At 44.5% G+C, this 23491-nt stretch overlaps 1 protein-coding gene across 1 annotated transcript; it reads left to right on the plus strand.

Annotated features, from left to right (window-relative positions):
* Positions 1-4954: 4954 nt before the first annotated feature.
* chrnb2 (cholinergic receptor, nicotinic, beta 2) lies at positions 4955-22100 on the plus strand (the record flags this gene model as incomplete). Its single annotated transcript, XM_084052119.1, has 7 exons — positions 4955-5095; positions 7854-7898; positions 12428-12537; positions 14298-14694; positions 16653-17030; positions 18892-19302; positions 21951-22100. Exons 1-7 carry the CDS (start codon positions 5060-5062, stop codon positions 22098-22100), a joined length of 1527 nt encoding a protein of 508 aa, XP_083908245.1. The 5' UTR covers positions 4955-5059.
* Positions 22101-23491: the final 1391 nt, after the last annotated feature.

Raw genomic sequence — 23491 nt, forward strand, 5'->3', positions numbered from 1 at the left:
ACTGAAGCGATGTCTCCTGGTGAAATATCTTGTCATGTGAGACACCATGTCATCTGTCACTTATGTACTGTAGTGTACAACCCACAGTGACAGAGGACACTCTCACGATGACATGACAGAACGCACTGTACTGTACTGTGCTGTACTGTACTGTACTGTACTGTACTGTACTGTGCTGTACTGTACTGCAGTGGTTCTCAAACTTTTTCATGTCAAGGACCCCCAAATTGACACTTATTAGCCCGCGGACCCCCATTTCAAAAGATATGCCAGGGACCCCCATGAGAGAAGATTTTTTTACAGCTAGCAGTGATTCTCAACCATTTTAATTTCAAGGACCCCTAGTTTGACATGCATTAGGGCTACAGACCCCCATTTAATGGCATTTCTATCACTTGGACCGCAATTCATATTGTAAAATCTATGTCAATTTAACTCTGAGAGTGTACAAATGGAACCGGTCTGGAGCCTTGAGTAAAACAAATGATAACTACACGCAACCCATACACAACTACACAACCCATACATATGATAGTTAGCCTACAGTACTGACAAACAATTAGAGTGTGTTGCTCTTATAAGGAGAATGCAGGCTAAATCACATCCCACTCTGGGGAGATCATCTCCACTCGAGATGATGTATTGGACCCATTACAAACCTGGATATGAACAGTAGAGGACTATGGGCTCTATGCACAGCAGCCATATTATCACTTCCTTCACAGGTGTTACCAATGATACTAATGAAGGCTCTGTTCCATTTAGTGTAGCACAGCGGTTTCCACGACCCGCATAACTCTGAGAGTGTACAAATGGAACCAAATGGACCCGTACACCCGTAAGGGTTCATTTGGTAGGTACACTGGTGTAGCAGAGTGTTTCCAGTGAGCCAACATGCACAACATCAGCACCCTGACTCTGTTTGACCAGAATGGAACAGAGCCTTCATTATGTCATTGGTAACACCTGTGCATTTCTTCATAATATGGCTGCTGTGAATAGAGCCTATTATGAAAGGGTGAAGTGTGTACATGATTACATGCAAACATGAGTGTGCATGCAAAAAGTACTGATGCCAATGCCTTTTTGTTTTATTCAATTGAAATGGACTTTTACTTAGTATTTCTACATTGCTACTTTTACTAGTGAAACATCTTATTTAACCACTGGCCAGTCATAGGTGAAGGCCTACACTAAAATAGCATTAACCACTTAAACCTTCTTAATGTAGCAGGGCTATGTAAAGCAATGACTACGCCACCCACACATATAGGAGTGTGGGATCCTTTAAACACATTAACCATATACTGTATATATATATAGATATACAGGACTGAACAAGGTAAGGTTCCCCAGAAAGGTACGGGTTCAGAATGAACAGAACCAGAGGCTGATGTATCAAATGTGTCAAGTTTATTCAAACAGTTGCTATAAAAATAGTCAGGTTAAAATACAGAAAGGAAGAAAGCGGTTAGTATTACTGGGAGTTCTGCAAAGGGACTAAACTCAAGAGGCAAAGGGGCAATAAGGGTAAGGGCTTCGGGACCTACTTGGGCCTCTAAACTAAATCTACAGAAATTAAACAAATCAAATCCAAATAATGCAAAACCAAAAGCAAATAAAGTAAATAAGCAAAACAAAATACAAATACGCAAAATCAAACTCATGCAATGCTACTTAATGGCTCTGTCCTCAGTCAACTCTATTGCACACAGTCCAATAGCAAACACCTAGCCCCTTTCGGGACCCTGTTTACCTTTTTTGTATTTGGGAAGGCGGTATCCAGGGTCCCTTGACGCTCAAAGCACTCTCTCTCGTAGTCGCGGGTACCACTGTCTCGTCTCGGGCTAATAGCTCGTCGCTTGGAAGTTGCAGAGATTTCCCAAAGGTACCAAAAAGAGCAATACTAAACCGCGGTTAATCTGCATTAATGCGCTCGGATCGGCGCTGCCGTTTAACATTTTTAATAATTTAGTAAAGCTTAATTTCCTCTCTCACACTCTGCTCCACTTCCCATGTCCCGCCTCCCCGCGTTGTGATTGTCATGCAAGCATGTAGGAGCTCGCCAATCAGAGGCAGTACCGTAGGACCATAGAGGTATGTGTAGGACGCGCAGCTTGTCAGTCACCGTGGGGAGGCGGGCCATGGGAAGTGGAGCATTGTTTGAGAGAGGAAATTAAGCTTTACTAAATTATTAAAAATGTTAAACGGCAGCGCCGATCCGAGCGCATTAATGCAGATTAACCGCGGTTTAGTATTGCTCTTTTTGGTACCTTTGAGAAATCTCTGCAACTTCCAAGCGACGAGCTATTAGCCCGAGACGAGACAGTGGTACCCGCGACTATGAGAGAGAGTGCTTTGAGCGTCAAGGGACCCTGGATACCGCCTTCCCAAATACAAAAAAAGGTAAACAGGGTCCCGAAAGGGGCTAGCAAACACCCAGTCTAAATAGTATATATGGCACGGTGGGAAAAACAGTGATGTTAGTTCAGCTCCTACAAAACATCAAATAATAAAGCATAAGACCAACCCTCCAACAATTCATCCCAGACATTAGGCCCCTATAGCATGATGACAAAATACAGCAAAATAACAAACATACCCAATGAGTCAATATATGCTCATGGCTCCCATTGATAGGCACAGCCACAGGGTACTGCTGCTCAAAGGACCTGGAGGCTTCTGGAAATACAGATATATATATTAGTATGTAACAGTAACAGGCCTAATATTGTCTATATCTAAACTCTTATATACTATTGCTACAATGAGTTATAAAAACCTTGTCATTTGTTTCAGATTGTCTTACCGAGAATTAGTCTGTACCCCTCATGACTCCAGGTCTCTTTCACAAACACTCAAGCCAGGCTTCTGGCTAGTCAGGAGGCCACAAACCTGGCCACCCCTCTTTATGCACTTTCCTTAAAGGGCCAGTGCTACATTAATAAAAACGGAACTGTAATTGCACCGTTTCCCCCCCTCTACACCACATTTCTCACGACGCTTTGTGAGCTTGTAGATCGGATATGTTTGGCTAATGTTCCCCCCAACATATGGATGCTGGGGTGGTTCGAGGAAACCTGATGAAAACATGTATTCAAAAAGATAGTTAGAAATTCTCCATCATTCATTCGAAGCAGGCAGACACACATGCACTAAAGCTGTGGTTCTCAAAGTGGGGTCTTTGGGGGCGTTCCCAGGGGGTCCCCAGCAAAATTACTACAGTAGCATCAAAGTCAGTTAAACCACTTTAGCCACTTTTGTACTCAAAGATAGCAGATCTACAAGTTCACAATGTGTCGCATCGCGATGCTTTGTGAGCTTGTAGATCGGCTATTTATTCTGATATTCTGAAAAATTATATAAAAAATGATATAATATAAAAATGTTTCTCTTGTGGGGTTCCCAGCACAAAATATTTCCACATAGGGGTCAGTGGCCAAACACATATACATATGGGGGTCCTTGACATAAAAAACTTTTGAGAAACCACTGGTCTAAACCAGTGGTTCTCAACCAGTGGTCCGGGGACCACCAGTGGTCCTTGAGGGGGTTCCGGGTGGTCCCCAGGCTAAATGATGGAGAGCTGGTAACCAAATGGACCCTTATTAGATCTTTAACTCCTGAGAGCGTAAAATGAAACCAAATGGACCCGTAAGGGTCCATTTGGTTTCATTTTACACTCTCAAGAGTTCAATTATTGTTAAACATCTGCATTACGTAATTTACAAGAAGTCTACACAATAAGAAAGTAGAATAATTGTTATTTTGATCAACGTTTGCCTGTTATCTCTCCTATGGTACCAACAAATACAGCATGGAATTGTAGACAAAACAAAATCTTATCCAACGATAACAAGTTTTTTATCTATTTTTTAAACAAGTTTTGGGTCTAAAAGTCTAAATCTCAACGGTCGTCTGTGGCTCAAATGCAGAATAAACAATGGATCTTGATATGAAAAGGGTTGAAAACATAGAGTTAAAGACGGGGTGCCGTGATTTTCAGTGATTCCCCCCCCCCCCCTAAAACATAATCATCAGGTATTATGGTTATACTAGGAGGAAGATTTTTTTCAAAAAATTGTACAGAAATTGGTAAAATTATGTTTTTATGTGGACACGCCTCCAGTTCATTAAGTATACTTGGTTCTCACCTTAGCACCTCCTCCACCACCTTAGTACCACCCACCTGTCCTAGTCCCTCCACCTCCTCATGCCCACACCTGTTGTGTTATGATAATGAGGGGGAGGGTATGTTTTTACTATGTCACTAAAGCGCTGTTTCTCTATGTCACTAAAGCGCTGTTTCTCTATCTCACGTTTGACCCTCAAGGTTTCAGCCTCCAGGAAGAAACTCCAAATAGTCAGAGAAGACATAAAACACCATAAAACCACCACCGGGGGGCTTAATGAAGTTCTATCAACCTCATAGACACATGAAAAACAGAAAAAGTGCAAAAACATGGCACCAGCTCTTTAAAAAAGAATAGAGAGGGCACCGGAAATCCCCGCCCTTCCACTTGCATTGAGTTGCTCACCTGCAGCGCATATAAATCACCCCTTCTTCCGGGTTATGAAATGTGATGGGCGGGGCCTATTTGGGGCTTCTGTGACACGTTTCGTGTCACGGAGGGCTCCATGCGCAAACCCCGTGCTCAAGCTTGTGAGTCGAGTCCATTGGTCGAAAACCGTAACTCTCAGAGTTACACACCCGTAAAGGGCCATTTGGGAGTGTTCCAGTGAGCCAACATGCACAATATCAGCACCCTGACTCCGTCTGACCAGAATGGAACAGAGCCTTCATTAGTATCATTGATAATACCTGTGAATGTCTTACAATATGGCTGCTGTGCATAGGGCCGCATGTCCAAAGCACTTCAATGCAACCTCTGGGTTCTGGGGGCTTTGTTGAAAACCACTGGTCTAACAATCACTTGTCACTTTCACAGGCAGCCTTGGTGCCGACACGGAGGAGCGATTGGTGGAGCACCTCCTTAACCCCGCCCACTACAACAAACTCATCCGCCCAGCCACCAATGGCTCAGAGCTGGTGACAGTGATGCTGATGGTGTCACTGGCTCAGCTCATCAGCGTGGTGAGTATATGGAACTAATGTGTGTGTGTGTGTGTGTGTGTGTGTGTGTGTGTGTGTGTGTGTGTGTGTGTGTGTGTGTGTGTGTGTGTGTGTGTGTGTGTGTGTGTGTGTGCGTGCGTGCGTGCGTGCGTGAGTGCGTGTATGTGTGTCTGCGCAGTGGTGTAAAGTAATTAAGTACATTTACTCAAGTACTGTATTTAAGTACAATTTTGTGGCATTTTTGGATTTATTTCAATACTTTTATTTCTACTCCACTACATCTCAGAGGGAAATATTGTACTTTTACTCCACTACAATGATTTGAAAACTTTAGTAACTAGTTACTTAGCAGATATTAATTATTGTATTATAAAACATACTTTAACCACTTTAGGCCTATTGCATACATAGGCTATTTGAAAATAGCAGATGTACAAGCTTTTCTAAAATGTTTGTACTTTTACTGTTGGTACTTAAAAGTATATTTTGATGCCAATACCTATGTACTTTTTACTCAAGTAACATTTTGAACACCGGGCTTTTAAGTACTTCTTCCTTGTGTGTGTGCGTGCGTGCGTGCGTGCGTGCGAGCGCGTGCGCGCTAACTTTTTTTTAACAACATGGCTATGGGCCAGGGCTCTTCTAAATCAAGTTGATTAGAAAATGTTGCACTTTTTGACAAAAACATTGTGGTGTGTTAGGACACAACAAAATAGTTTTTTTTACCTTCATCTTATTACATCAGCAGCATGTCATCTCATCAACGCATCTGTGCACAAGAATCCCTGTATATATATTGTCACTGTGGGGTGGAAACCTTGAATCTCCAAGAGCGTTACTTTTCCGGAAATAGAAGGGAAGAAAGAGCCTGTGTTCCAATGGATCCAATGTAGTTTATTACTTAGTGACAAGCTCTTGTCAATACTTTCCATCGGTTCAACACCTCCTCCACACACACAGGGCATTAACTGACACAAATAAATAAAAGTTTAAATGTGGAGATACTAGGTTTCTGCCCGTCAGCGACAATAGGCACAGCAGCCATATCACTTCCTTCACAGGTGTTACCAATGATACTAATGAAGGCTCTGTTCCATTTAGTCTAGCACAGTGGTTTGCGGTTACATGGCGGCTTTCCGACATGTCGCCTTTCCGACGTTAACGAACCCTATACCTAACCCTCACCCTAACCCTAACCGCACGCGGAAGCCACTAGTCGGAGTGGCGAGATGTCGGCATGGAAGACTGTTACCCTGGTTTGCACGACCCCCATAACTCTGAGAGTTACACACCCGTAAGGGGCCATTTGGAAGCCCATGAGGGTCCCTGGACCCCAACTGTAGACCCACTGGTGTAACAGAGTGTTTCCAGTGAGCCAACATGCACAATATCAGCACCCTGACTCTGTTTGACCAGAATGGAACAGAGCCTTCATTAGTATCATTGGTAACACCTGTGAATGTCTTCATAATATGGCTGCTGTGAATAGAGCCTATACATTTATGCAGTTAGCTTTCTTCTAATCGATATGAATTATTTCATGGTATCAGAATAAGATTGCTGTGTGGCACTGGTTAATGACAGAGTTAAAGGTGCAGCACACTTAAAAAAGTCAAAAGGAGCTACATTTATCAATACTGTCAGCATGTTACCACACCTAGCTAATTTTTCTGCAGGCTCCAGTACTACTATCAAACTGGACGTATAACGTTACAAGATAATGGCTATACAGGCTATACTCTTTCAGTTCTTATTTATGTATTTATTCATGTGTTTGTTTGTTTTATTTAATTTAGCTTACACATTATGTTACAGTATACACACTGTGACATTTTGAGGATGCTGTCTTTTGTCCACTGTACATAAACTAAAAGCACACATTGCCCAGAACCACTACAGTTCAAGGCCGTGTTGATTTTCACAGCACATTTTGATGGGTTTTGGTCATATTATTTTGAATAAAATTCCATTTAGTTTTAGTCATATTTTAGTCATCTGAAATGTTTTACTTTTAATCTAGTTTCAGTCGACTAAATCTACCGTTGATTTAGTCGACTAAAATGTATTTTGGCGGCGCCTTGATGGCGTCGTAGTGGCTGACTTAACACTTTGGTTGCATGCTGAAAACAGCCGATCTACAAGCTCACAATGCGTCGCAGCGCGACGCGTTGTGAGCTTGTAGATCGGCTGTTTTCAGAGCACAACACCTGAGCGCAACTAAAACTTTCGAAATCAACACTGGTTCAAGGTCAAGCTCAGAGCTGCTCCTCTGCCCGGGGGGAGAGATACTGAGAGCCGTCCCAAATACACAGGTTGGGTGTGAATTACTGAGAACTCTGCCAGCTACTGTATCAGTAATTGTTATTTATGACATTGTTACTGTATAATAATGTATTTTTTTAAAGATACAGATACGCTATGCACAATATAGAAGTCCGTACGGACAGTATGGCGAAATTAATCTGTGTGAATGATTATGGACACAGTGGAGGAGGTTGTGTTACAGTTTAGTAGTGCAGAATGCACGTTCATAAAATCACCATCCCTACAATGTTGTATAATGGTACAATACGTGTGTGCGTGTGTGTGTGTGTGTGTGTGTGTGTGTGTGTGTGTGTGTGTGTGTGTGTGTGTGTGTGTGTGTGTGTGTGTGTGTGTGTGTGTGTGTGTGTGTGTGTGTGTGTGTGTGTGTCTGTGTGTCTGTGTGTCTCTGAGTGTGTGTGTGTGTGTGTGTGTGTGTGTGTGTGTGTGTGTGTGTGTGTGTGTTCCCGCCCTGCAGCATGAGAGAGAGCAGGTGATGACGACCAACGTTTGGCTGACTCAGGTGAGATTCACCCTACGCGACCCACTGTACTTCTCCACTTCACTTCTCTCCAGGGAGACAGAGAGAGAGACAGAGAGAGACAGAGAGAAACAGAGACAGAGAGAGAGAGAGAGAGAGAGAGAGAGAGAGAGAGAGAGAGAGAGAGAGAGAGAGAGAGAACAGAGACAGAGACAGAGAGAGAGAAACAGAGACAGAGACAGAGATATTCAGTCCGATTGAAAGTGAGACACAAGTGCACACTATCGTCACTCTTCAGTCAGTGCAGTGGTTCTCAAACTTTTTCATGTCAAGGACCCCCAAATTGACACTTATTAGCCCGCGGACCCCCATTTGAAAAGATATGTGCAGGGACCCCCATAAGAGAAGATTGTTTTTTACGGCTCTAGCAGTGATTCTCAACCATTTTAATATCATAACATCAAGAACCCCCAGCTTGACATGCGTTAGGCCACGGACCCCCATTTAATGGCATGTATATCTCTGGGACTCAAGAGGAGGACAATTTATATTGTAAAATCAATGTTAATTTAACTCTGAGAGCGTACAAATGGAACCAAATGGACCCTAACGGGGCCACTATAGGGACTCTCAGATGTGTACACTCTCAGAGTTACAGACCCATAAGGGTTCATTTGGTTCCTATCCATCATTTGGCCGGGACCCCCTTGAACTCCCTCAAGGACCCCATGGGGGTCCCCGGACCCCACTTTGAGAACCAATGAGTTCATTCAAGATACAATTAAAGGGACGCCGCTGGCCTAGCGGTCAAGGCGCCTACCACATATGCCCTTATTGGTGAGTCGTGGGTTCGAGTCTGGAGCCCGATGATCTTCACTCCCCTTATATATATCTCGCTCCCTGTTCCCTGTCTTAAAGGGCAAGACCACTTATAGAGGTTTGGGTTGTGTAGTCACCTTGCCATGATGTAACTCCAAAGGTGGACAATAAATCAAAAATAATTGCTCTATTGATTAGAAATTGATAATTCAAAATATGCTCCTCATTGACTTACATTGTATGCTGAAACAGCTCTCAAAGTCACCATTTTAGCACATAAACAATCTCAAACAAAGTTGATTCAGACAATATAGAATATCACTTAACCCAGTACTGTTTTTTTTTATTATAAAAATGTTACCTTCTTGTTACGGGGCCAGAGCTCAGCTCTGGACCTGTTTTGTTATTGGCAGTATTCTGTCACTTCTTCTTCTTCTTCTTCTTCTTCTTCTGCCACTTTTCGCAGTTCTGGCTGAACCGTGCTGTCGCTTTTTACGAAACTCGGCCATATGGTAGATGGTCATGAAAAACGATCAAAAAATAATTCTCACAATCTTTCGTCCAAAGGTGGCGCTATAGCACTCAATTGAAAATGCCAACTTTGAACAGGTACAACTCATGCCCTGTTTGACCTACAGCCATGAAACTTGGATACACATATGCGTCTCCTCATGCTGAACAACTTTCACACTCTGACTTTTGACCTCTGACCTTTAGATCTCCCACCATTTTGAATTATATGAAAAACAGTCATTGGCTCCTAACTTCTGCATTTTTTCACTTATGGAAAATCCGTTGGAAATTTTTGTAGGCAGAGGTCCAAAGTTCAAGTGTGAAACGTTTCGTGCAGATTGCTCAAAAATTCCAGGAGGAGATAGATTTGAACTATTACAGTTTTATGAACATTATTCATCTGTGCCTAAAACATACATGCAGACTCACATTTCTTTGAAACTTTGCAGAAATGTACAGGGTCATTCCAAATATCACTGAAACCAATCTTACTCCAATTGGCCAAAAGGGGGCGCTATAGCAAATTTTTGAAAAGGCAGACTTTAAACAGGCATAAGTCATGCCTCGTTTGGCCGAAAGTCGTGAAACTTGCTTACACATGTGCCTTGACTCATGAGGAACACACGTATCGCTTTGACCAGTAAGCTCCGCCCGTAGATTGTCCGCAATTTTGAGCAGTTTGAAAAACACTTAAACCCAGGATTTTTCAGCTATTTGCGTTAAACTGTATCATCTGTGTAATCTCCTTTTTCATAGCTCCTTGTCTGTTGGTCCAATGGCGTCTCCCTTAAATGAGTGCCTCACAATCTCAAGGTCGCCAGTTCAAGCCTCACTTGATGCAGACTTAATTTAAGTTGAATTGCAAACAACATGACTGTATCAATGAATACATGTGCAAATGGTAAAGATAACCTGAAATGCTTATTTGAGAGTACGATTTCTCAATGTATGACATACTTCATTCTGAAAATAGCCGATCTACAATCTCAAAACTTTTCAGATAGCAACGTGTTTCTGAGCTTGTAGATCGGCTGCTTTCACTGTTTTCGGTAGCGAGGAGACATACAATTTCTCTATTGGTAAATGGTTTGTGAACGAGTGATCTTAGTGTTGGCTTGGTTCATGACAGAAGGCAAGAGTTTATGATCTTCAACAGACAACATCAGCCTGGACAAAGCTATAGCACTATAGGTAGTGTTGCAGCCTATCATGGGGCGGCCATAGCTGGGTGGTTAGTGAGCACGCCTAGGGAACCAGAGGCCCTGGTTGCCCCAGGTTCGATTCCAGGCCATCCCAGCATAAGCGTCGATGAAATGAAATTTGTCCCTGAGCAAGACTCTTAACCCCTAATTGCTCACAGGTTCTCATTGGAAACAAGACCACAAGGACTTTCATGAACGACCTGTTAAAAGGAATTATCCTTATCCAGTCCGAAGGTTGAGAGTTTGATTCCTGTTAATGGCAATAGGTTGAGATGTCCAATCTATCCATTCTGTTTCCATCTCTCTCTCTCTCTCATCAATCTATTCCGTTTCCATGGCTCTCTCTCTCTCTCTCTCTCTCTCTCTCTCTCTCTCCAGTTTCCATCTCTCTCTCTCTCTCTCTCTCTCTCTCTCTCTCTCTCTCTCTCTCTCTCTCTCCAGTTTCCATGTCTGTCTGTCTCTCTCTCACTGGCCCCGTATTATCGCTGCTTGCAGCTATATTTGATTTTATTATTTGAAGATCCGGATCCACTGGTCCAATCCGGGTTTTCTTCCTAAAAAAAATTAGCAAAATCAACAGGAAGTTTTTATTTAAAAAAAAAAAACAGTACTGGGTTTGGCGATGATCTATATTGTGAAAACTCTGACATGTAACACTGTGAAAGCTTACAGTTAGTGTTATCAGAGACAGAACAGCTTATAGTGAATGTACTGATGAGAAAATGCATGGGGAACAGCTCCCCCTGCTGTCATCAGGAAGAAATGCTGATTCCAATTGATCCGTTTGATATTGATTGCTGATCCCTGCTGTAGAATGTAAGAATAAGATTCTAAATTGATTTTATTTTTGATCTTGTTTAAAAAAAAAAAATCTGGCTAACAATGATTTTATCATGAACTAGGGTCCTTAGTGAGGACCAATTATATGAAGATAACGTTTATTTATTTTTTATAAAGTGACTGACAAAAATAAATAAAAGTTTAAATGTGGAGATACTAGGTTTCTGCCCGTCAACGACAATTGGCTCTATGCACAGCAGCCATATTATCACTTCCTTCACAGGTGTTACCAATGATACTAATGAAGGCTCTGTTCCATTTAGTGTAGCACAGTGGTTTCCACGACCCCCATAACTCTGAGAGTGTACAAATGGAACCAAATGTTGGGAATACCCCAAATTCATCTTTTGGGTCTCAAGAAAAAAATATAAATACAAATTTGAAACGCAACAGATATCGACATATACACATAGCATTATCCATCTGGTACAGCATACATGAGGTTAGATATACGGTGCATGAATATAGCAGCAGTATACTGTACATGATGTGCCTATTCAGCATGGATTGGTTAGCTGCCAAATAAGACCTATTAGTGCGTATAGCAAAACATCCTGAAGGGGCGTCAACAAGTGTCATTTGGTGGGGGATAAACAGGTTGACTTAACATTGACCCCCACCAGTATGTCTGCAGCTACTATGCCATGCCCCCCCGTGGTGACGACATGTTGCCAAGCACTAAGATACGGCAGCTGACCAATCAGCACACACCATCTCAGTATGTGGCAACCTGCATGCTTCTAGATTTGTCTTCTAGTCTGTTCCGTTTGTTTGTTTCATTGTGTGCATACTGTACTTAAATCAACATCTGCCTCATACACACACACACACGCACACGCACACGCACACGTACACGTACACGTACACGTACGCACACGCACACGCACACGCACACACACACACACACACACACACACACACACACACACACACACACACACTCACATGCACACGTACGCACACGCACGCACGCGCACGCGCGCGCACACACACACACACACACACACACACACACACACACACACACACACACACACACACACACACACACACACACACACACACACACACACACACACACACACACACACACAGACGGGTCTGGGGCAGAGCTGTGCGTTCTCCTCCGTACTCCCCTGCTGTTGATTATTGGTGGACGGGTGGTAAAGCGGTGTGTTTTGATTGGTCCTCGTGCAGGAGTGGCAGGACTACCGGCTGACGTGGGTCCCCGAGGAGTTTGACGGGATGATGAAGGTCAGACTGCCGTCCAAACACATCTGGCTCCCCGATGTCGTCCTCTACAACAAGTCAGTCCCTCCTCCTCCTCCTCCTCATCATCATCATCATCATCATCATCATCATCATCATCATCATTATAATCAAACCAGGGGTTCTCAAAGTCCTTGACGGGGTTCCAGGGGGTCCCCAGCTAAATGAGCTAATATAGCACCAAAATCTGTTAAACCACTATATAGCCCAATATACGTCGGCTATTTGAAAATAGCCGATATACAAGCTCACAACACCTTGTAAGATAGGCTATTTAAAAGAAAAACATCTTGAAAGATTTGGAATAGTTTTTGAAACAATATTTAGCAACACAAATCAAAGGTATTTTCAGATGGTGGTCCGCGGGCAAATATCCTACATATAAATGTGCGGGTCCTTGAAATGAAAATGTTTGAGAACCACTTCTCCACAGATGCACACAAACCCACCCAATGAGTACATTCACATATCATTGTTGACGGGCAGATTGCCCTCTAAAACGCTGCTATTTCTTTAGTGCAATAACATACTGTATGAGCCAAGTAAAAAATAGTTTTGTCTTTCTTAGCCTTAAATAGCTTTGTTTTCCCTGTGTAATGTAATGTAATGTTTTTATGGGTTTTTTTTGTGTGGGGACTGCGGATGTAAATTAGCATCTTTGATAAATTTGGTGGTATTGTTCATTAATATACGGTGCTCCGTCTAGATAAACAAACACAGTAAAGTAAGTAAACAGGTCCTTGAAGTGAAAAAGTTTGAGGACGACTGTCATAGACGACTGAGGTCATAGAGTCTGAGAGCCACTTTTGGAGCCATGTTGTCACAGCCAGCGTGACTCGTCCTCTCATCATTCACCCTGAATGGCGGAGCCGACGCCAGTGGCTGAGACACTGGACGCACGCCAAGGCTGCTAAAAGGACAAGACTGCAGCTGGAGCTTGTCCAACAGAGCCTTTTCACAGCAGACATTTTGACGGCTAAACACAGCTGAAGGTAATAACATTAATTGCGAGTGTGTTTCGTTTAGGTGTTCCTTACATGGTCCGCTCGTGTTCAGTCGCTGGCCCACCAACACCGATACGTACATTAAACACAGCCCGCTATTAACGACTGCATTTACCAGTCAACATGTCTACTCCGAAAAGGGTCCTTTGTATGCTAAATACAACAAGCTAACATTACCTAGCATTAGTCTTACACTTGTGGGAAAAAAAGCTTTAAAAAAAAAAACCAACATTTTTGTTAACTGATTAAACTGCTTTATATATTTGCAAAACTAACAATAACTAACTCAAATCGTAGAGAAAATGTCCATAGTTTCGGTCTTTGTCAAAAATCTTCAAGAATAGCAAAGATACCCAATCTAAAAGCTTACAACGCATTGCTTGTAGATCGGCTATTTTTCGGACCTCATTTTGTCTAGCCCCAGACTAATTATTGACCACATTACAAAGAACCGAAACTAACACTAGAACGAATCGAAACTAAACGAAAACTACGCTTGTCCAGATCGTTAAGATTGTTGCTGTCAAGCAGAAAGCTCTTATCTCCATATTTTACCTTTTTGTGTTTTTTCCCGTAAAATAACGCCCTACTTGATCACACTATAGAGCGTCACACAAAAGTGTCAAAAGTAGCAGATCTACAAGCTCGAAACGTTTTGGGATGGTCGATCTGCTGCTTTTGATGTTTATCAGAATCCTGAAAATAAACCGTTTTGGACGTACAGGTCTGAGGTATCCACTCGACAGAGACGATATATCCACACTATGATAACCTTGCCTGTCTCTCCCCCTCAGTGCGGACGGCATGTACGAGGTCTCCTTCTACTCCAACGCCGTGGTCTCGTACGACGGCTCCATCTTCTGGCTCCCGCCGGCCATCTACAAGTCGGCGTGCAAGATCGAGGTGAAGCACTTCCCGTTCGACCAGCAGAACTGCACGCTGCGCTTCCGCTCCTGGACCTACGACCGCACCGAGATCGACCTGGTGCTGCGCGCCGACATGGCCAGCATGGACGACTTCACGCCCAGCGGCGAGTGGGACATCATCGCGCTGCCGGGCCGGCGCAACGAGAACCCGGCCGACCCCACCTACGTGGACATCACCTACGACTTCATCATCCGCCGCAAGCCCCTCTTCTACACCATCAACCTGATCATCCCCTGTGTGCTCATCACCTCGCTGGCCATCCTGGTGAGTTTGACTTGATTTATTTTATGCTTGCAAAAGGTGCGAGTGCAGTGTCATTAATGCTGGCTCTAGAGCGGTGGTCTTTTTTTCAGGCCAAGGACCCCCTAGCTGAGAGAGAGATAAAGCAGGGACCCCCATTATATATTGTATAGAATATTTATTTTTCATAGATTTCGTAGGCAGCTTCATAGACTTGTTTCACAGCACTATCATGTTGGATTCATGTTAATGTGTATTTCCAGACATTTAACCATGCACTTAAACACTACTTAGTAAACCTGACCTTTCACTCTGTACTTAGCCTGCTCTTCCCCCCCCCCCCCTATACTAAACCACTTTGCCGAAAATAGCAGATCTACAGGCACACAACGCCTCGCAGCGCGAGGCGTTGTGTGCCTGTAGATCTGCTATTTTTGGCTAAAGTTCTCTTCAGAATAGGGATGCTTGGTTGAAGTGGTTAATGCAAAAATCACCGAAGATTTGGCAGACCCCCTGTAGTAACTCTGAGGACCCCCTAGGGGTCCCAGACCCCCTGTTGAAGACCCCTGCTCTAGAGCGGTGGGCATGACCTTCACCGACCCTTCTGAAAATGATTGGCCCCTTCCTCACTGAGAAGGCAGCGCAGGCGCTCATCCAGGCTCTTGTCATCTCCCGCCTGGACTACTGCAACTCCCTCCTTGCTGGTTGCCCCGGCGTCTGCCATCGCAGACCACTGGAGCTTGTTCAGAAAGCTGCGGCTCGTCTGGTGTTCAACCGCCCCCAAGTTCTCCCACGCAACTACCCTTCTCCGTTCTCTACACTGGCTCCCCGTAGCGGCTCGCATCCAATTTAAACCCCTGCTGGTGCTAGCCAATAGGGCAGTGAAAGGAACAGCTCCTTCTTACCTCCAGGCTATGGTCAAGCCTTTACACCCCTGCCCGACCGCTTCGGTCTGCCGCCTCGAGGCGTCTGGATGCCTCGTCGTTCAGTGGTCCTTCTAGACAATCTACGAGGTCACAGCCCCACTGATGTCAGGACAGCAGAGTCACCGCCCATCTTTCGCCGAAGGCTGAAAACGCTCGTTTTATTGTTTTATTGGATCTTGTTTATTTGATACTCTTGTTGGGGGCGGTCATAGCTGAGTGGTTAGTGAGCCCGCCTAGGGAGCCAGAGGCCCTGTGGTTGCCCCTGGTTCGATTCCAGGCCAGGCCAGCATATGTGTCGATGAAATGAAATGTGTCCCTGAGCAAGACTCTTAACCCCTAATTGCTCACAGGTTCTCATTGGAAACAAGACCGCAAGGACTTTCATGAACGACCTGTTAAAAGGAATTATCCTTATCCTTGTTTGTTTTAGCTCTTGCTCATTTGATTTTCCTATTTGTCTCATCTGTTTAAGACAGTAGGTAGCTGATATATTGCACTTTTACCTTAGCGCTAGGTATAGTCTTAGCTGCTTGATTTAGAAGAGAATGCACTTAAGACTTCTGGTGATTAGTAGTTTCCTTGCCTACCTATGTTGAATGCACTTATAGGCTCTATGCACAGCAGCCATATTGGAAAAAAAAATGTTTTTTACTCTTCTTACTTCCTTCACAGGTGTTACCAATGATACTAATGAAGGCTCTGTTCCATTCTGGTCAGGGTGCTGATATTGTGCATGTTGGCTCACTAGAAACACTCCATTTTGGTTCCCAAATGGCCCCTTATGGTGGGTGTGTAACTCTGAGAGTTATGGGGGTCCTTGAAAATAAGACAACCACTATGCCACACTAAATGGAACAGAGCCTTAATTAGTATCATTGGTAACACCTGTGAAGGAAGTAAGGAAGGGGCCCAATTCATTCCCAATATGTCTGCTGTGCATAGAGCCTATTGTAAGTCGCTTTGGATAAAAGCGTCTGCTAAATGACTGTAATGTAATGTAATGTAATGTAATGTAATGCTAAGTCACTCGTGGCGCCCTCTTACCCCCCTCCCCAGGTGTTCTACCTCCCGTCGGACTGCGGCGAGAAGATGACGCTGTGCATCTCCGTCCTCCTCGCCCTCACCGTCTTCCTGCTGCTCATCTCCAAGATCGTGCCGCCCACCTCGCTCGACGTCCCCCTGGTGGGCAAGTACCTGATGTTCACCATGGTGCTGGTGACCTTCTCCATCGTCACCAGCGTGTGCGTGCTCAACGTGCACCACCGCTCGCCCACCACGCACACCATGCCGCCCTGGGTCAAGCTGGTCTTCCTGGACAAGCTGCCCACGCTGCTGTTCATGCGCCAGCCGCGCAACTCCAGCGAGCGCCAGCGGCTGCGCCAGCGGAGGAGGCTGCAGGAGCAGCGGGGAGGAGGCGGAGGGAGGAGCGGGGAGGTTTGATTGATTTGATTGAATATTTTATTAGACAGAAATGTAAAAACAGCTATCTTCAGTCAGATAACTCACAAATAGATTGAACCGATATTATAGACCGAATATATTGAACCAATATTATAGAATGAGAATACAAGTGTGGATGTAATAATGTTATCTTGGCCTTCAGGCTCTGCTACATTTTTCTCCCTGCTCAGCACAATTAAGACAACCATAACCTTTAAGAGCAGGGAGATAGATATGTCACAGGTAAATTGGCATTCCAGGGAAATAGGAAAGGGAGCGCTTGTTTTTAGGCGCGGGGCGGGGCTGCGAGGCGGGGCTTTGATGCGTGGATGACGACGACAACATGGATATACATACATACATACCGGCCTCAGTGGCGCACTTCAATAATCATTGGACTCCCCATCCACTACCACTGGGAGTCTGGGTTTGACTCCCGCTTGGGACATTACTTTTTCAAACAACCGCGGAATACTTTTTTTCGCCGATAAAGTATTGTTTTGGACCATGACGGAGGCGCGCCAACTCACCAGACCTTGAGGCCGAGGCGTCGCGCCCGAGCGCCTCCAGGCGCGAGTGCCCGCGACGACCGGCCGATGGTCTGCTAGTCGACTAAGCGCCGTCCGAGTTATGTACCGATAGGCACAGAATCGTAAATGATGCTGTGGGGACTGCGTTTGCCCCTCTATGGTTTGCCCCAACTGCCACTCACTGCACTAACATAGCCCGCCCCCTCAGGCTCGCCCCCTTGTGCTTCATCTGCATGGAATAAGGCTGTTCGCGGGTGTGTGTGTGTGTGTGTGTGTGTGTGTGTGTGTGCGCGAGTGTGTGCGTGTGCGCGCATGCGTGTGTGCGTGCTCGTTTGTGCGCGTGTGCATGCGTGCGTGTGTGGTGTGGGACTCATGTCTGGCTTGCATTGCCCTCTAGCGTTGGTTCTACAGAATTGCCTGGGGGGCGGTGAAAACAAGCGCTTCTTTTCCAATTTACCTGGAATGCCAATTTACCTGTAACAGATATACAATAACAACCCCCAATGGGGGACAGAACCAATAGCAGAGCAAACACCGCATGACAACACCCATAACACACAAAGCGGAAGGAACACAGATCTAGGTGAGCTTAAGTAACCCGCCCGATTGGACATGTGATTGCCACATCAATGTATGACGTATTGATCTGCATGACACTGTATACAGCCACATAGTAATGAGCATGCATGTAACCTATCGAGTGTTGTATCATTTAAACCACTTTGTCTATAAGGAACAAACCAAAAAAAGTCCTTGCGGTTTTGTTTCCATTGGGGTCCTTGGTATTCAATTCATCAACATGTAAAGTAGCACCAAAAAGTTCAATATCATCACAAAAAAATAAAAAAAACTATATGTACAGATCAGTGGTGGAAAGTGGCTAAGTTCATTTACTTAAGTACTGTACTTAAGTACAATTTTGAGTTATTAGCACTTTACTTGAGTAATTCCAATTTCCAATACTTTTACTTCTACTCCACTACATCTCGGACCCAAATATTGTACTTTTACTCCACTACATATATTTGAAAAGTTACTAGTTACTTTGTAGATTTTGATTATTATTACAAAACATACAACAACAACTTCAGCCCCATATACATTTTTTGGCCATTTGAAAATAGCAGATCTACAAGCTCAATGCGACGCATTGTGAGCTTGTAGATCTGCTAAGGGAGATCTGTCTAAGGGAGAAGTGACTTTTTTAAAAACTATTTAAAGGAAGCCAGTGAACCAAATTTTTTAAGGGACGGGGTCAGGGCATTCCACAGTGCTGTAGAAGGAGAATTCACCCATGTTTGTTTGTTTTGGTTCTCGTTTTTTAGGTGGGGGGGCTGATGGTGGGCCTGGGCCTGGGAGGCGGTGGTGGAGGAGGAGGAGGGAACGGAGCAGGAGGAGGGGCAGGAGGAGGTTCGGCATTGTTCGGGAAGGACAGCGGCGAGCCGTGCACCTGCTATGTGAACAGGGCCTCCCTGAAGCAGCTGGGAGGGGAACTGGGAGGTGACGGAGGAGGTGGTGGCGGGGGCGGGGGGTCCACGGAGGGTCTGAACGGCCTGAGGGAGAACAGGGAGGCGGGGTCCGCCAGGGGGAAGCAGCAGGGAGGAGGAGGAGGAGGAGGCGGGCAGGGAGCGCTGACCCAGGCTCTGCTGGGTCACACGTGTCCCGGGTTCGAGGAGGCGGTGGACGGCGTGCGCTTCATCGCCAACCACATGAAGAGCGAGGACGACGACCAGAGCGTGAGTATTGATCTGTCTATTAGTAATCTCTTAAGAACAGATTCTGCTCTGCGTTTGAATCTGTCGGGGGGGTTCGTCATATCGCGTACGCACTGGCCTACAAGTGGGCTTGCCTTCAGATCAGGAAGTAGGCCGCGCTTTACCCAATCAAATGTAGTGGGCGGGATTTACGTGTCCGCCGATCCTTCCCCACTCGAAACAAACCGAAACTCATTTAACAATAGCGTCCTCGGAGCAGACTAAACCACGGAAAGATATTCACATTTTAACTTGCTCTTTCATCATAGAAACAAGTGGGCTTATAACCAAAACGATCCATGTTCTCTGGGAGAAGTGGTGTTTGTGTTCCGTGTAGAAATATTGTTAGTGGGAATGAAAACATAGTTGCACCACCGGAAGTGAAAGGCTGAAGGCACAAAAAAAACCCGGTTTCCTTGCGCACGTGTGCTACGTCGACTTCCTCCCAGAGCCAACTGAGATAGTAAAAAACAGCAGAGGGCGCTGTTTTTCCTTTTCATTTGGCGATGGGTTCCCAGATTGGTCTATTAGTGATGCGTGGGCCGACCCGTAGCCCGCATTTACGTTAAATGACAACATTATGCAGTTTTTTTATAGCCAAAGAAATCTTAAAATGACACAGATGTGTTCCCGGTCTTATTGGATTAACACGAAAGAAAGGAGGAATATGTCGTAATTATTGTAAAATCAAGGCTGAGTGTAATCAACGTAATTGTTGTAGCTTCGTCCCTCAAGCAAGAGGGAAAAGGGCTCAGAATGTAGGGAAATGTAATAGGCTCTATGCACAGCAGCCATATTATCACTTCCTTCACAGGTGTTACCAATGATACTAATGAAGGCTCTGTTCCATTTAGTGTAGCACAGTGGTTTCCACGACCCCCATAACTCTGAGAGTGTACAAATGGCCACTCTCAGAGTTACACACCCGTAAGGAGCCATTTGGAAGCCCATGTGGGTCCCTGGACCCCAACTTTAGACCCACTGGTGTAGCAGAGTGTTTCCAGTGAGCCAACATGCACACAATATCAACACCCTGACTCTGTTTGACCAGAATGGAACAGAGCCTTCATTAGTATCATTGGTAACACCTGTGAATGTCTTCACAATATGGCTGCTGTGAATAGAGCCTATAACGCTGACCCAAAGGAGAGAGGTTAAAAGTTTTGCATCCACCAAAGCTACCACCCAGGACAATAGTTTTAAAACATCAAATTACACTAGATTAACCCTTGAAAGCCCTCTCGTCAGCCAATGACACAGCAGGAATCCTAAGAGAGAGAGAGAGCGAGAGAGAATGCAAAACATTGAAATATTGCTGCCATTTGTTTCAAAGGTTTATGCTGTGCTACGCTTTCCTACAGTATGTATATATATATATATATATATATATAACTATTTCTGACAGCGAATGCACAACGCTTAGGGTTTTGTAAGCTAGCCCTCCTAAGCTGCAGTGTAAACAGCTCTGTTTACGCATGCATTTAATCCCCTTTAATACATTATTTAGTTTTGACTGTTTTGTTCCACTTATAAGCTTTGGCATCGTAAAAAAGAAAAAGGTTTTCCCATGCCAATAAAGCCCCTTTGAATTGATTGGACTATTAGGCCTATTATTTCTCCTATTTTAATAGAGCATCAGAATCATTTTAACCACTTTAACCATTATTTTATACTTTGGCTACTCAGACATAGCAGATATACAAGCTCATAGCGCGTGACTTAGTGCAGTGCTATGAGCTTGTAGATGTGTTATTTTTTGCAAATCTTTGAATATATACATCTTTAAAGCAAACATTTTTAATGTTGCCAAATACATATCATTTTGAGGGTTCTTGACATGAAAAAGTGTGAGCACCACTGATTATAGCAACATAAAGTTTTTTTCAGGAAACTGTTTTTCGCTTTAGCTCACTCGGTGGTCCCTTACGTGGCGACAGTTCCCTTGAAGACTGCGCGCCTTCGAAATGGTTTATTCACAATGGGGGAGATGCGAGGCGGCTATGCACGGATTTTCGGGTTTTCCAGTTGTCTATGCACGGAATTTGAAAAACGTTCAATGACAACGTTTCCTCTGGCGATCGGATTGGACCGGCGGAGTCTCCGGTAGTCTTGTCTACTGAGTCTGAGAATTATTGACTCAGGAATGCGACAAAAAAATAAAAAAAATCTCCATGAATTCAAGGCTTCATGAGGTGTGTAATTGATAGAAAATAAGTATTTTTTTGGGTGAACTACTCCTTTAATGCAGGGGTCTTCAATGTTTTCAGGCCAAGTACCCCCTAGTTGAGAGAGAGATGAAGCAGGGACCCCCTCTAAATTGTATAAAATTGTGTTTCAGATGAACCTCTTTTTTTTTTTACTTGGTCTGCTCTTTTTTCCCTCTACACCTACACATTTTTTGCCAAAAATAGCAGATCTACAAGCTCTGCGAGGCGTTTTGAGCTTGTAGATCTGCTATTTTCGTCTAATGTTCCCCTCAGAATAGAGATGCTAGGGTTCAAGTGGTTAATGTAGAAAAAAACAATCCTATCACACAAAGATTTGGCAGCCCCCTGTAGTAACTCTGAGGACCCCCTGTTGAAGACCCCTGCTTTAATGGGTTAAAACATTTTTTGCCCCCCCCCCGGCAGGTGAGCGAGGACTGGAAGTACGTGGCCATGGTGATCGACCGCCTCTTCCTGTGGATCTTCATTTTCGTGTGCGTGTCCGGCACCGTCGGCATGTTCCTGCAGCCGCTGTTCCAGAACTACACCGTCAAGACCATCTCACCCCCTGGCTGAGAGGCGGCTCCGCCCCCCCTCCCCACGTACCCTCCCTCCCACCCCGACCAACCAAACCAATCAGCACGGCGGGGGACGGGACCAAATGGGGGACGAGCGCGGGAGGGGAGTCTAGGGGTTTTACTATGGCGTAACTTCTACTACGAAGGGGGGGGGGTGAAAACTAAACGACGGGAAAAGTACGACGTGGAGAAAAGCTGGAGGTGGAATGGCAGCCACATCCACGATATGTCCATACATCTTCTTTTCTTTCTTTTTTTGACAGGAAAATAACGGATATATTTTTCTTCTTGTGTTGAAGACAAAGATCGTTAAAACGTCACCATCATCATCACCGGCTTTTGATTTTTGTGTCTCGTCCGGACGCTATGTGGACACGCCTTCCCCTTCCTTTCTATTTTTTTTAACGGAGACAGGACTCTCTCTCTGGGTTTTTATTTTGCCGTCGTGGTGTAAACATTTCCAATCAGACAATCAGTGACACATGCTCCGCCTCCAACCGCTGACTGCTCAGTGCACATGCACTAGACCGCTCCCCCGCCCCGCCCCCCAAACCACTAACTAAGCAAAAACATTTTGCTGAACTCTTACTGAAAACCATGATTTAACCGTTGGACGGAAGGGAGGTTCCATTCATATTTGGTTTTCTCCCTCCCCCCCCTGTTTATCTGTTAAAATCAACTGATTTATTATGGCATATAATAGCATAGAGGCTTACCCACAGTATAGCTATGAACACATTATTATTATTATTATTATTGTGTTGGCCCTGTGTGGGGTTGTGTTGCAGTGATACTTGCAGTGTGTCTAGTATGGCCGCTATAGAATGTGATATTAACTGTACTCCACAGCCTCTGAGGCACAATAATCATATATTGTGTAAAGAAACAGACTCTGAAAGCAAGATAATGATGAAATACGTAAAAAGTAGGTGTATACAATGAGCGTATGAGAGATAGGAGAACGGTATTATTATGTGGAATAGGCTGCCAGGGTATTATATTTTGCATGAGCAGAGAACATCAACAGCAAGTCGGTAGGTAAGCATAGAGTACAGTTAGCCGCCGGTGGGCAAGCTACAAAAAAATGTAGCAAGCTAGCTAGCTCTTCAAAGAGTAAGTGATCTACACCAAACGCTCTATTTCAAAACAAGTAGCCTCACTATAAGTTGCTACCAAAAGTAGCTAACTTGAAGCCACTTTGTGGTTGGTAATGTGGCCGTGACGGTGTTATGACGCTGAGGGATTAAATAACACATATACGGCTGTAAAAGCTACAAACAAATGGATGCAGTGGTAGAATTGGCGCCTTGATGTGATGGACAAACTGCACTCTAAACTCATCCGTTGTGTTATTTTATGTTGATGTGCCACTGAACATGTTGTGATGTG

This window comes from Gymnoscopelus microlampas (assembly GCF_963454915.1).
Source record: "Gymnoscopelus microlampas genome assembly, chromosome: 3".
NCBI lineage: Eukaryota > Metazoa > Chordata > Actinopteri > Myctophiformes > Myctophidae > Gymnoscopelus > Gymnoscopelus microlampas.